The 16,264-nt window shown below is 33.2% G+C and overlaps 1 protein-coding gene across 2 annotated transcripts in view; it reads left to right on the top strand.

Annotated features, from left to right (window-relative positions):
• LOC110026362 (chromosome transmission fidelity protein 18 homolog) overlaps positions 1–16,264 on the top strand; it is an 84,560-nt gene that overhangs the window by 37,153 nt on the left and 31,143 nt on the right. For both annotated transcript variants that reach the window (XM_020727263.1, XM_020727261.1), the window contains exons 9-12: positions 14,376–14,483; positions 14,565–14,626; positions 14,744–14,788; positions 14,922–14,995. In XM_020727263.1, the coding sequence (XP_020582922.1) occupies positions 14,376–14,483; positions 14,565–14,626; positions 14,744–14,788; positions 14,922–14,995 (289 nt within the window). The remainder of the gene's footprint in view (positions 1–14,375; positions 14,484–14,564; positions 14,627–14,743; positions 14,789–14,921; positions 14,996–16,264) is intronic.

Genomic DNA, 16,264 nt, shown 5'->3' on the forward strand with positions numbered 1-16,264 from the left:
TTGTGTGTGTGTCTGTGTGTGTGTGTGCGTGTGCGTGTGCGTGTGCGTGTGCGTGTGCGTGTGCGTGTGCGTGTGTGTGTGCGTGTGTATTTATGTGTGTGCGTGTGTGCGTGCGTGTGTCTGTGTGTGTGGGGGTATGCGTGTGTTATTTATGTGTGTGCGTGTGTGTGTGCGTGTGTCTGTGTGTGTGGGGGTATGCGTGTGTATGTATGTCTGTATATATATATATATGTTTGTGTGTATTTCTGCATGTATTTATGTTTGTGTCTGTGTCTGTGTGTGTATGCTGTATATATATATATGTTTGTGTGTATTTCTGCTTGTATTTATGTTTGTGTCTGTGTCTGTGTGTGTATGTATGTATGTGTGTCTGTATGTATGTCTGTGTGTATTTATGTCGGTATGTATGTATGTATGTATGTTGTATGTATGTATGTATGTGTGTCTGTATGTTTGTATGTATGTGTCTGTGTGTGTGTATGTGTATCTGTATGTTTGTGTATCTGTGTGTGTATGTATGTTTGTATGTCTGTATGTATGTCTCTCTGTATGCATGTTTGTTTGTTTGTATGTATATATGTATGTATGTATGTCTATATGTATGTATGCATGCATGCATGTATGTATGTATGTATGTAAGTATATCCTGATCCAAATGATGGCGGCGATGACTCAGCTGATTCAGGAGTTCAGATCGCAGCTTATCAGAAGTGATACAGTTGTTGTGGATCTAAAGATATTTCAAAAGCTGTGTCCACCTTTGTTCAAGGGGACTGAATGCCGAATTGAAGCAGAAAACTAGCTAATGAGGATAGAGAAGATATTAGATAGCATGAATTGTCAGAATGAAAGAAGAGTTTTGTTGGCGAGAAGCCAAAAGTTGGTAGCGTGGACAACGTTAGGACAAGCTAGGGGACATACCTAATATGATGGTTATTTGGAAGGAATTTATGGAGCTATTCAGAAATTGATTTGTACCCTTATTGTCTCGAAGACAGACGCAAGACAAATTAAGTTGAGGCAAGGAGATAAGACAGTCATGTAGTACGAAGCAAAATTCACTGCACTGTCGAGGTATGCATCATAGTTGATTGCTACTGCAGAAGAAAAATACTACAAATTCCTTTCAAAATTAAAGGATTCGATGAAACAACTGCTGATGTCTTTAGGGATCAATGAATATTCGGTATTAGTAGAATGAGCTAGAAAAATGGAGATCGACTATTAGCTTACTCAGCAGCAGTAGGAGATGCACAAGAGGAAGAGTGCTGAAGAAAAAGGACACGTTGATGAAACAAAGGGATCAAACAGGAAGAAATCCAAGAATAATTCAAGTGGAGTTAGCAAAGGTACAACTCAGGGTACAATAGTCATTTGTGTCAAATTTGGAAGACAACATAAAGGTGAGTGTTTGATGGGCTCTAACACTTGCTATTGGTGTTGTCTTCCTGGCCATATAGCAAGATATTGTCCATTTCTTGGCCAGAAGAGCGTTGTAGATCAGAAATCAGGCGGAGGTCATTCACAAAAGACAGTAGTTGGATAGAAAAAGATTGTCTACAACTTCAGATCCTACTTAAGATCAAACAAGACAACCTATTCCACCTCGAGTATATTTCGTTACTCATAGCGAGCCTGAGGAACCTATTGCTGCGGATGGTGATGAGGTATTTTTTCCTAGTATACTGTCTTGCTTCAGTAATTGTGTATTGTTATCTGAAGTATAGTTGAGTCGCCTTGTATCAAATGTTTATCTTTATAGTGATTAATTTTCATAAATGACCCTAGTTTCATGGATAGTTAATGTTGACTTGCTTGATGTCTGTTTATAAATTTCGAGGAAGAATTTTTTGTAAGTGGAGAAGATTGTAACGGTTCTGTTACATAGGTGAAGAGGAAATGACAAGTTGGAAGAAGAAGTGAAGAGTCGAAAGTGGGGAGTTGACGCGAGGAGTGGGAAAGCGTACAAAAGGAGACGATTCAAGAAGGTCGGGAAATCAAATAGGTAAGTTGGCCTATAAATTTGTTGCGAGGGAGGCAGAAACTTCACATATGCCCTATTGAAAAAGATTTCGAAAGGCGCAAGTTAGGGTTTCCTCATAGTTGGAGGTAACAGATGACGACACATATGCCCTAGCGAAAAAGAAGAGGAAAGGAAGGAGCATCTTAGAGAAGGAGGACGGGTTGAGACCATGCTTTCTTGAGGGAGGAAGTCGAAGCTGAGCAAGGAAGAAGACGAGCTGATGTCGAGATCTCGCGCGGGAGAGGATCTGCACCGTGATCACTCGATCCTGAGCGTAGGTGGGAAGAGGTGAGTTCTTGTGACTGTAGAAGCACTCACTCTCAAGCTTTGGAGTTTGAATAATCTTCTCTGCATTAAATAAAAGGGACGACAGAACCTTATCACTCGGTTGTGGGAGAGGAAAGGTAGGTAAAATATTCAATTATTTAAGTTATTTTAGAAACTTTATCTTAAATTTATTTTAAAACTAATTGTTTAAAGGGTAATCGGTAGAAAGTCTAAAACACGAAAAAGAGAATTTTGCTACAAGAAGGAATTCATGTAGGAAGCTTAATTTAAATTTTTAATTTTTCTTCTTGTAAAATTCAATTTACAAGCCAATTTAAAGGTTTTTAAGTTGAGCATGTTAAAAAAAAATTATAATGTATGATATAGCTAAATGATAAAAAAAATTTGGCTAAATGAAAAACTAAAAGGAATTGGATGACTATGTAAGTATATGCTTATAATAAATGAGTTAATTTCTATACCCATATTTATCTTAGGTTTTCAATTTAGAAGGGTCGATGTCATGGCAAATCAATTAACAATTTAATCGGCATCTAAGTGAATACTCGTACTTTTGATCTATAAATAATTTATTTCTACTATTTTGCAGTTAATAAACTTTCACATGCTTTATTTTGATTGAAATATTCCTTTTTTTTATCAGTCATATAATGAAGAATGTTTGTAGCCACTTATTATCATGCATTGATATATGCTTTATATAGTATGATAAATTGAATGCAATGAGCACATGAATGATATGTTTATATTGACTGTTTGTAGTGCATAACTGACTATAATGGAGCCACCCTTTAATGATACTAGTGAGGGAATAGTAAGATACCCGTACACGTATATGAAAAAAGTTATTGATATTGATGTTTCTTAATTTTCACAATTTTTAGACGGTGCTCATGTGACGATTGTACATATATAGTATAATACTGATATTCTATTGATATAGTATGATTTTTTGAGTAACATGAGATGCCTTTATTGATTTATTAAAAACTTTACTGACATGCATTTTGCGTCTTTATCTTTTATATTATTGTTGTTTATAAGCATGTGTATTTGCTAATATTGTTTAGCTTATTATTTTAAAGTTAATATTTCAAATTTAATTAGGAGATTTAAAAGATGAGTGATAGAGGAGAAAATATGAATTGAAGACGCGGGCAACCAACAACGAGATAATATTAAATATATTGTTTTAATTTATTTTAATTAGTGGCTCTGTCATCTATTAAAGATGAATTTAGTTTCCACTTTCTGACCGTTTGTTTCCGTCTTGGTTAATTCTAAGTCCAGGACTGGGTCGTGACAGCTTTAGGAATCGTTACTATAAATTTTAAATCTTTATGCATTGTGGCGTTACTTAGATGAATGGTGTAATCTGCATGATGAAATTCTTGCAAGATCTTTCATCTCAAGTTTGAATCACTAGAACCCATAGTTATAGTTTAATTCTGATAACAATTTTTCATATGCAAAGATTTATTAACTTTTTTCAGATTGAATTTGCTCTAACAATTTTGGATATTGACCATTAACTTTTGGGGCGGCTTTAATTCTGCAATCACTGTTGGGAGCATAATTAACTAGTGGAAATACCTAGTATCATCAGATCCTATGATCTCCAACTACAAGACATCCAATTTCTTAAACTAATGTAGACTATTAAGTAATGATTCAACTTGCAATACCTGTAGACTTGCACTCGAAGTATCAACCAACACTTTTGCTCTACAAGAATAATATTATATATCTAAGTCATCGACTTTAATAAGCTCAAACCATTTTTTCTGTCTCAGATTCAACTCTTTTTGTGTGATGATGTATTTTTTATTCTGATAATCAGTTTATCAGTGAATATCATATATTTCACGCTATATAAATAGTGCCTCGTGATATTGAGAGCAAATATAAAACTAATCAATTTTAGACCATATGGTGGACAATTTTTATTGTGAGACTTCAATTATTTATTTGCATATGCAATTATTCTTTTGTTGTGATTAACTTATATCTCATACTTTTCAATTAAGTGTCAAAATTTGGAATCCTCATCCCTCTATTCTCAATGGGATGGCTAACACTAGTGTAGATGTCAAATACTTCTTCAATTCTTGAAAATTATACTTATATTATTTTGTTCACTTAATTTTGGTTTGTTTTCTCATCAACTTAGACAACGACATTGCTAAGCTCTTGACGAATCTTCTTAGACAACTTAGACAACAATTTTGGTTTGTTTTCTCATTTGCAAAAACCTCTTGATGAATCTTCTGTAATATAATATCAAATGATTGCAAAGCTCCATAACGCTTGGGAGTAAACTAAAATCCGTTACTATTGCTCCATTAATATAATCTCGAATGATTGCAGAGCTCCATTACTATTGCTTTTATCTTTGTTGATCTATTAAAATCCGTTGGCCGTTTGTAATGTCCCAAAAATGCAATGCTTCACATTTTAAAGATTTTTACATTCAACTAATTCTTAATGTCTTCAATTTTCATCATGATTATCGTCAATTCTTGAATAATTTAAAATATTGTCAATGAATATGATTACAAATTGGTCAACATATTACTTGAATATTTAGTTCATTAAATCAATGAAAATTGCATGTACGTTGATTTGACCAAATTACATTATTAGAATTTCATAATGATCATATCTTGTACCAAAAACTTTCTTGGGTATATCTGTCTTTTTGATTCTAGAATGATGATATCTTAATCTCAAATTAATCATGGGGAACACAGTAGCACATTCAAACTGGTCAAATAAATATTTATTTTTTAATTCTTTTTTTGTTGAAATTTTTGTAATTAAAGCATAATCTCATAGATACATGCTTTTTCTTGGCAAAAAAATTAAGTGTATTGCATGGCGAGTTGCTTGTTGTAATAAAGCCTTTATCCATCAATTCTTATAGATGACATTTTAATTCTTACAATTTCTTAGGAGCCATTATGTAAGGTGATCTGTGAATTGCATGTCCTTGGTTGCACACCAGCTCTAAAATCAATTTCTCTTTTAAGCGGCAAATCTATTAGTTCTCTCGAAATAGATCAAGAAAATATGCAACCATTGACATATTATTGATTTCTTTAGCTCTTTCAACCAACAATTCAATAAACCCATATGGCTAATTGTCCCAACTGTCATGACTTGGCCTGGGGCTTGAAATTAACCAAGACGTGCATAGACGGCCGGGCGGTGTGAAATATATTTTCTATATTCGTCTACAGTTTAATAGATGAAAGAACCACTAATCAATTTAAATTAATATGATAAATTAAAATTATCTCGTTGATAGTTGTTCGCGTCTTCTATTGACATTTTTTCGTCTATCGCTCATCTTCTAATAATTTATTAAATTTGAAAAGTTAAAACAACTGTGAGCTAAACGTGTCAGTGAACTCATACTCCTAAACTATATCAATACAAGAAAAAATAAAACAATATGCATGTCGGTTAAGCTTCTTTATAAATCAATATAACCATTTAACATGCTATTCAAAAGTCTATATCAATGTTATATCAATTTCATTTCATATATATACAACCGTTATATGAGACACCGTTTAAAAATTATACCACTTAAGATACTTCAATATCATTATCTTTTTCCATTTGCGTGCACTGGTATATTAGCATTCCCTCATTAGTATCATCAATGGGTGATCTATCATAGTCAGATATGCACATGTAAGCATACTATAAATCATTTCGTTTCATTCTTATTCTAAATAACATGCATATGTAGTAAATAAATATAACTATACAAATCATTCACATTCTTTTCTAAATGATCAAATTGAATAATGAGTTAGAATAATCATGTTTTAGTTGCAGTAACATGATATATTGACTAATGCGAGTTATTCAGAAGAATACAACATTATTACCATAATTTAGAAGTAAAATTACTCACATTGACAATGCTTATTTGATAAAATTTTGTCCCGACATCGAGTCTTATAAAGTGGAAACCTTACTTAAACATGATGTAAATTTTAATTTATTAACTTTTGACTTTTCATCAATATTTAAATATTGAATTTCCATTATTTTACTTTATGTAATATTGTTTATTCAATGTGTATATATATAAATATATATATATATATATATATATATATTATTACAAAAAAATCATTATTAAAAATTTTAATTAAAGTTATTAAAACTTACTTCTATAAGTTTTGACTGAGTCCTAATTACAATCACGCGACTTCGTCGCCTTCATCTTCTACACGCACAAGCTGCTACTACGGTTGAACACCTTCCTTCCACGCACTCTCTTCTCTTTCGGCTTCAGCATTCTCCTTCGTCACGCTTCTTCCTTCTCACCGCCTCTTCTTCCTCTGTGCTCGCACAAGCTTTCACACACTAGCCGCTCAAAGCTCGACGCCATATCCTTCCACGCGAACTCCTTCGATAGAACCTGCGCGCGGCTTTGGCTCTCCTGGTAGGATCTTGCCTCTCGTGTCGATTTATAGGGCGAGCTCTCCCCTAAACTTCTGACCTCTCGTTTCATCTCCCTTATGTTCGGTGTCTTGACTGCGCGTTTCTTCTTCTTCCGCCGTTTGTTTCCTCTTCCTCCCCTATTCATCATGTGCTCTTCCATCTCCGTTCGACATTTCGATTCTTCTCCCGGTAGATGGAATGAAACATTACACACCCAATAACATGAGCATTTTCAATTAAAATTAATCATTAGGCGCTAAGTTACATAAACTTAACATATAATAGTAACATGCTTATATCTTTGAATTATGAAATTTATTAGTGTGCATAAAGAAGATGGTGGGGTCTAAATCTCTTGGTTATGTCAACCCAACTTGACAAGGTCCTTAATCTATTTAGTTAGATGAGGTACTCAAACCAAGTAGACAGAAGATTCTTTGACAGCAGTCATGCGCTGCATCATCCAAGGGAATCTTGTAGATCTGGGAATGATGCTTGTCTAAGGGGACAAATCTAAGTTAATGCTAGCTAACAAAGGATTTTGTGTCGTATCAAATATACCTTATGACTCGCTGCTCAAATAAGCAGTCATTAAGGAGCATATGGGTGTTGACCTCATTTTTGAGGTGTTTCTTTTCCCTTTTTTAGAGTATAGTATCTAGCCTTAAATTTTCTATGTTTGACCCTTCTAGAGGACTCGTACTGAGACACACACCACGTAAAACTATAAACTACTTCTTGACTCATTTTTGTGAAGATCTCGCATGAGTGGTCCTAAGCACTCAACTTTTAATTGCAAGTGCTAAGGACCAACATTTGGAGGGCCCGAAAATGAGTTCCCACAGAATTTATAAGTTTTTAAGTAAACCATTTGTGACTCGAACACTCGCGAACGTCTCAATTTATGCACTCACTGCACCACGCACAATGTTGACTTGAATTGACATGACCGTTGACAAACTTGTCCGGACGGCCCCAGATGACAAAACAAGCCACACAGATGCATTCAGGACGTTGACTTTAGCTAGAAAGGAGACTCATATCACTATGGTTCCGCGTGCGAGCAATTCACACGAAATCGATGCACGTTTTTTAAATTAAGAGGGTGCGGGTTCAGGCTCATCCCAGGTTCGACTCGGGCTGGGCATGGGCTGAACATGAGCTAAATAATTTCAAATTTCAAATTTCAAATTGGCCATTTAATCTTATCTTAATTGAGAGTTAAGATTTTCCAATTGCGCCGGCTGCATCAAAGGAATTCATTCAATTCCCCGCCGATGAGTCGCATAACTTCTCTTTGGATACAAAAATCGCGTCTCCCCCTTCCTAGGTTGGGGTTCCTCATTTGACTCCTTCCTCTCACGACGAGATTCGATTCCTCTCCTCGATGCCAAGTCTCGACCGCTCAATCCCACACGCCCCTTCCTCCACACGATGAAGCTGCTCGCCTTTTCCTAGCCCGATATTGAAGCTCCGCTTGGCACCGAAACCCCTAGCCGCTCGCCCAAAAACCTTTGTCCCTCTCTCGACATCCTTCTTCACCCCTGCTCCTCCTCTGCGACCCTAAATCTGCTCCTCCTCGATTCTTCTTCTCGTTCGTTCGCCCTGCCTCCTTCCTCACATCGAAAAGGACCGAAACCCTCTTCTCCCCTCTGCACCGAGAGCTTCACCCCCTTTACACCGATCCAACAACACTCTTACTAGCCTATAATAAACCTGCAAGCTTTCCCTTCCTCACAGCAAGCTCCAGCTGGCGAACTGCCCCCCGATGAGGTCCTCTCTTCGGCGAACCTCAGCAGCGTAACCCCTTCCATTTACTCTTCCTCATTTTACTTTTTTTTTCTTTTTACATACACTTAGGCATCCGACACCTTGAAAAAAAAAGAAAAAATAGAAAAGGAAAATTTACATACATACTATTCAATTCATGTGTATTTAAATGCCTAAATTGCAGATTTTAGATGTTTACATGCCCAAGCTTTCAGTTTTTCTTTTATAAAAATGAATTCTTATGTATTCACATGCATATATCTCAGATTTATTTGTCTACATGCCTATGTTTTTTTTTTTTTAGATTTGCATAAATATGATTGGTGTCGTATGTGTTTTGATAGTTAAACTTTCATACAATTGAACTCTCACTTCCTTACGTGCCTGGGCATTTAGATAGCCAAACTTACACATAATAGAATTCTTATGTCACACGATTCTGTTGCATTTACTTGCTTAACACAAGTTTTCCACTTGCATATATATATACCGTCCAATTCTTATGAATTTACATGTCCCACATTTGGAACTTGAATACTTGCATGTGTGATAAATGAATACCGTCGCTGCATACTACACATTGTTTGGGGGAAGGTTTAAATATATTTTCTTGGGGATTGGTTTACCTATTGTTTTGGAGGCATTAAACCCATTATTTGGGGGTTGTTTTAATCACTGTTTTGCTGCATTTTAGTTAGCTGATTTGAGGCAATCCATAGGGCTGTTCTTGCTCAAATTTTTTATTATTTTTGAGCCACTTTAGGTGTTGGTTTGGGCTGATTTTGTGCACTATTTTTTAGGCCACTTTAGGTACTAGTTCGAGCTTGTTTTGCACTGTTTTTTTTTTGAGACATTTTGGGCACCAATTTGGCTGATTTTGACACTGATTTGGGGTGTTTTTGTGGGATGGTTTAGGAGCGGTTTTTGCACCACTTTGACACTATTTCGACACTATTTTGGAGGAATTGAAAGCATCATTTTGGGGCTGTTTCATGCACTGACTTTGGAGAGGTTTATGTAGCCTTTAAGTGTTGATTTTACGCATGGTTTAAAGTTGGATTTCAGGAACCCTTTTGCCCACTATTTTTGGGGTTTATCTTGATTATTATGTAAACGCTTTTAGGCCAATTCACTTGTTGTTTTTCCCTTTTTTGGCTTTGCTAGTTTTGGAAGTGGGTCTGTCTTCTTTCTTTTGTTTCATTTCCCTTGTTCAAAAGTTAAGTTAAAAAATGAGAATTTCTGATTTAATTAATTGAAAAATACTTAGAGATCTTTGAGGATTAGTTAGAAAACACTTAATTGAGAGTAAAACACCTTAAATCACTTTAATCACAGGTTAAAGTGTAGGCTTCCTAGACTTTATGAGCGCACCCTATATGGTAGTTCATCTATCTAAGTTTCGAATGAATGATGAAAATAGGCACTTGGTCTTAATTCACCAATTGATTAAAACATTAAGGATACACCAAAATGTGGCACATGTCTTCCATAATTAAATCAACTAGTGAAATTCCCGTCATGACTTAACCTACAATGAAACTCAATGCACCGGGATTTGAGCTTGAACATTACATTCAAATCCTTTTGACAATTGGGGACATTTGTTAATGTCACTTATGGATCACCAGACTAGAATAAATCTAGGGTCTAGGTGACGAGGGCGATGAAGACATTGCTTATGGTGCTTAAACGAGAGATACGAAGTGGAATTATTAGAATAATATTTCCTACCTCAAGGACCTTTAATAAGAGAGAGGAAATGACCGATGATACTATTCGTTGACTCTTGATGGGATTGTTGCCCCCGATACTCTTAAGTCGCTAGTAGTCCTAATATGATTAGAGTAATTAGCCTATGGACTGCACTACTTTACAAAATATTTACAATAATAAAAATAAAATTTCTTTTATCTATTAAAGTGAACTCAGCACGTAAGTCTAAACAGTAACTTTTGCATGAAAAATCAAATAATTTTGGTAAAACCTACAAAAGTACACGACTAGTCACTTGGATTGAGATTAAGGACTGCCTTCCGTAGATTGTCGGGTTGGTAGCTCTTACCCAAGGGTGAGAAGAGTACAACTCTGAGCCCCACATTTACTGAAGTCTTATACCTAGTCTTGGTCTTCCGTATGTGACCACAGGTTTTTCTTTGTCTGTTCGTGTTACGACTCGTTTTGCTGTTTTCTACGCTAGAATTCCAGTTTTCTTTCTTTTTCTGCAATTTATTCCCTGTAAATTATTTTATGTTCTATGAGCTAACCACATAGTGGGAAAAACTGCAGCAGATACGCCATGTACGCATGTACATTTTATTTATGATTATTTTTATCCCCGCAAATTATTTTATGTTCTATGAGCTAACCACGCCCCCGATCCTATTTGAATTGAACAATAATATTTATATTTTTATTGCACAATTTTTACTATCATTCATCTCGAGTTGTACTCATTAGAATCAAGCGAGTGAAAAATTGGTTTTACCAAATTTTCTTAAGTAAACTCTTACGTTTTAAATATTATAATATTCATTAATATTAATCATAAACATGGAAACACAAATAATCCTTAGATAAAATACAAATATTCTAAAATATTTAAATATAAAATCAAGTGCATCAAAAATCTTCTATAAACATAAAAAAATTTTATTTAAAAGCAATCTAAAAGGAGAATTCACATAGTTAACTGTTTGTCTGCTCTTTACATCTCTGTGAAGAGTATAGTAATATCTGGTAAGTTACTTGATCAGTGAGATAGCTAATGATAAAACAAATTCAGTATGCATGATAAATAATGATAACAATAATGATAAATAAATATGCTTAAATTCTTAAAGATACATAAAAATATGATTTAAATGCAATAGATGAAACAAGGGTCAGAAATAATAAAACTATTATTGACAATTCTATCTTTTACTATATTGAGAATCCCCTTTACTAAATTGGATTCTTCTTCTCCCATCTTTATCTTCATCGTCTTTCTATCTTTACCTTTCAAAACAAAAAAGGTGTTTTGAAAGGTAAAGATAGAAAAGAGTTTCTGATTTTAACCAATCTTATCCAACAAACAGGGATTCCTAGTGAAAAACCGGGGGTTCTTGCTAAAAAAAAAGAACTTCTATATTCTTCTTATTTGTTATTTGAATATTTCTATTTTTTTAATTTTATTTGAGATTTCTTCTTTCTTTTTCTTTAGTATTTAATGTCATATGTTTTTTGTTTTAGTTTTCAGTCTTATCCTAACCTTATTTTGTTTTAGAAATGTTATATTATACTTACATAAATCTTGTCTTATTTTATTTTATTGGGTTGTCACTTAGCTCGTCGGCCAACACCACCGTTGGTGAATGTTGGTTGTTTTAACATTTTATTTTATTAAAGGCCTTCTGATATCACTTACTTTGTTCTAATTTTAATACCAAGAGTTTGAAATATTACCATTTTTTAATCAAAACATATCTCTTCAAAACATTTGCCTTTCTAATAGAAGTCACTAGTTTATCTGTCGACCTATTATAACATATATGACACCCCTTCGATCAATTTCACCTATTATAATTTTTTTTCGGATGTATTTTTTTTTGTTAACCTGAATGTACTGCAATTATCATTGTATTAATACGCACAAGAAATATAATAACATATAATAATCAACAATTTACATTTTTGCAATTCCATGAATTATTGATAACTGAAACTAATCAAGTGTTAATTTCCACATTAAATCAGAGTGGCAATAATAGTTGTGTTCAATTTAAAAAAATATTCTAAATGCAAATACATAATAAATACTAGTAAACAATAATAAACATTCGTCTAGTGTTCTAAAGACAATTTGATTCTTGATTTAACAATCGAGTATATTACCCCATTCATCGGGCCAGCCTTGCAACAACTTTTCTCAGGTTCATCTCGAGCTCTTCTTTTTCTATAAAAAATCTAAATCAATATTTTCTTTCAAATTAAGAAATAATTAAATTAAATTAATTTAGCACATTGATAATTTCAATTGGTTGTTTAGGTTAAATTGATTTCTCATCATCCAAAGCCTAAAGTCCCTTCTATTCTCCTTATTTCCTTCACTACACCTAATTTACACAAACTATCCACAATTTGCTCCCGATCCGGCCAGCTGTGAGCCATGACAAACAAGTTAGGAGAAATTTTTTGTTAAAATTAATATTAAAATAATCTATAAATCAATACCTTACCTAAAATTTCCTCCCTAATTTCTTTCTTTTCTTTTTTTGCCTTATGTGTCTCTTCATTTTGCTTCTTTCTCTTCTCTTCTTTTTTTTTTTCGCCTTTTTTTTTCTTCTTTCTTTCACGCTGCAACTGCTACCTGAGTGCTGTTCTCTGCATTGTTGCTCCTCCCCCAACAGTACTAGATTGCGGGTTGGGGAAATGAAGGGAATAATGGGAAATTACTTAGGATATATAAGCATAAATAAATTATAATTAAATTAACTTAATTTGATTAAGTCCCTTCATTTAAATCTCTTCCCGCCAATGCATGTTGCGTAGAGTGCGAAGCTGGATATGCTGACTCTTGCAGATAGTGCTAGAATAGAATTTAATTAATAAAAATGAAATTAATATTTTTTTATAACATTAAAAAATAATTTATATATACTTCTATTTATAAAAATAGTTTGGATGAGTTTTGTGTGATAAAAAAAGGGTATAACTTGAAATAAAAGTTAATTTACCTTTTTTTTCTTTTTGAGTATTACATGTATTAACCTAGATGTACTAGATTCAAATACTTAAGATCTATTGTAGAAAAAATGGAGAAGTTACCCATGATACATTTGAGTTGAAAATATACATGAGAATATAACTTCTAACATTATGCTTATGTGGTAGAATGTGTTAGTGTATCAGGATGTTATGTGATGCAATAAGATATTATCATGAATTTCGTGTTAGATTCTATAAAACCACAATTAGAACATCCGTGCTTTATAAATCCTTGTGGCAAGTGATCTATGAGGGCCTAGAAGCATTAAAAAAAATGATGATTTACATACTTACCACATATTCTTCTATATTTATATATTTAACACGTGAAGTTTGATATTTATTTATATAGCACCATATTTTAAGTCACATAAAAGATGTCACTAATATTTTATTTTCAAGTTAACTATACCTTCTCATGCTATGTTTTGATGCTATTGCAATACTAAAATGTTATATTAAATATCAAAATTCAGGTGTTAGATATGCAAATACTTAAGAATGGTGTGGTATGTATGTATATCCTCCTAAAAATAATAAATTATGTGTGCAAGGAGCCATCTTTCCATCAAAAGTTAAGAGTGCATTGGAGCAAAATACAAGGGCCAGCATTTTTTTTTCTCTTCTTCATGCATTGGGCCAACTAAGCGTGAGCTTGTCGTATCACAGTGATAAGTGTCCGAATTCATGTTTATGTTTATGAACATAATGGACTATCAAGTGAGCTTGTCGTATCACAGTGCAATTGTAATTAGACGGCAATAATTATACAGTAAAAATAGAAAGCTCAAAAGTGCACCACCACGTCGGTGAGCACATTTTTTGTTTGGTTATCCTCTTTAGTGAATGCCGCATCATGTGTCTCATTTACTAAGCATCATAATCTATCTTGATAGAAGTTTGAGTACTATCCATTTTTGTTTTCTGTAATCTTATCAAACCAATTTTTGTTCGTTATTCATGGTTGGGAAAATTAATATTTTTTTCCTATTCTTGGTTTTTTAAGGTCACATTCAAATTCTGTCTGGTGGAATCTAAGTATTCATAATATTTTTTTTTCTTAGATTTTAATGTTTTGTTCAAGCAGGTAGCTGCTGATAAGAAAGCCAATTTTGAGAAGAGTAATTCCACACAACAGTCTTTATCAGAGTTTTCCTCTAAAAGAGTGAAAAAGTCGTTTACATTGTTAAGGCCTGTAAGGGATGTGAACGATTGATGCTTGAGCCCATTTTATCTGATAGCTCTACAATTTTTCTTAATAATTTACCTCGTATAGGTAATTTGCATTTGCAATGACCTTTATGCACCGGCTTTGAGACCACTGCGGCAAATTGCAAAGTGAGTTCCTTGATATATCTGCCACAACCATCATTGGATGTAGTTTTCGAAATCATTTAGTAATTTTATGTTGCTGTCAATAAATGTTGCATCAGCTCTATTTTTGTTTTTTTACAGGGTCCACATGTTTGTGCAGCCAACAATAAGTCGTGTGGTGTACAGGTAGATGATTTTGAAGAAGATTAAATTTAAAAGTTTAAAGCATGTCTTTTTTATTCTAGAATAACATTACCGTTGTTTTTTTTCACTTGTGCGAAGAAACCTCATTACCATTGACAGAAATTACTTATGATAGGCTTAGATATATTTGCCAAAAGGAAGGCTTGAAGATAAATTCCATTGCACTTGCCGCCCTTGCGGAATATACTGGTTGGCCTATTATCCTTCTTCCCCTGGCATCCATTGATTTTGTCTTATTTAATATGCTACTTGATAATTTATCTAACCTTAAAAAAGATTTTGAATTTTTTATTGTTCATTATCCATGTATCCTACTCCTGTTATTTCTCAAGAAATTCATGTGACATCTTGTAAAGCTTAGTTGCAATATTTAAGCATTCTCTTAATGTGATGCTTAACTTATTTCTATTCTTGCATAGAATATTCTACTTTTCGGTGTCACTCAGATTTCTTGTTATTATTGGTAAGCCATCGTGTCATCCATGATGCACCCAAATAACCCAAAACATTAAGCCAAAATTCTTTAAACTTGAAGATGATCCTCTTTTAGATTTTATTTTGATGTTGACAATGGATTTATGTATTTTCTCTATGTAGAAGATGGTCAAGTTCAGCCTCATTTTGTTCATTAGATTTAATCATATTTAAATCAATGGTACCCTCACAGTTAAATTAATTGAATTAATAGATATTATGATTCATAGGAAGATAAATATCTTATGCATTAAAAAAAAACTAAATGGGAAGGAGAGAAGGCTAAGGAGATTGATAAATTAGGTTTCGAACTTTGGTATTCAGGTTAGATAAGAGTTTGAAAGATAATCTTGTAAAAATTAATAGAATTGGTGATAGAATTATAGCCATAAAAATTGTTGTTGATATTAAAATTTTTAATGTTATAAGCGCTTGTGTTTCTCAAATAAGTTTAGATATAAGTTAAAAAGAAAAAATTTGGAATGATCTAGAAGAATTAATATAAATGATACCATGTGAAGTAAGAATTTTTAGTGATGGAGATTTAAATGGACATGCTGGTAGAGTGGTAGAAGATTTTAGAAATATTCATGGTGGCTACGATTTTAGAGTGATGAAGAAGATTAAACCATATTAGATTTTGCTTTAACATATGATTTTGTTATTACTAATATTTTATTTAAAAAAAGAGATGAACATATTATTGCTTATAAGAATAAATCTAATAAAACATAAATCGATTATTTTGTTATGAAAAGAGAAATAATCGAGAATGTAAAGATTGTAATGCCATTCCAATTGAAAATGTAAATATTCAACATCAATTATTAGTTCTGGATTTTAAGATAACTGGTTGTAAGATAAAAAATACAATGAAACACTATCATAGAATTAGATGAGAGCACTTTAAAGACAAAAAAATTATTTTTATGAGTAAACTTTAAAATTTCTAGATTTGGGATGCTCATGGGGAAACTAATTCTA

This window comes from Phalaenopsis equestris, unplaced genomic scaffold, assembly GCF_001263595.1.
Source record: "Phalaenopsis equestris unplaced genomic scaffold, ASM126359v1 Scaffold000369, whole genome shotgun sequence".
NCBI lineage: Eukaryota > Viridiplantae > Streptophyta > Magnoliopsida > Asparagales > Orchidaceae > Phalaenopsis > Phalaenopsis equestris.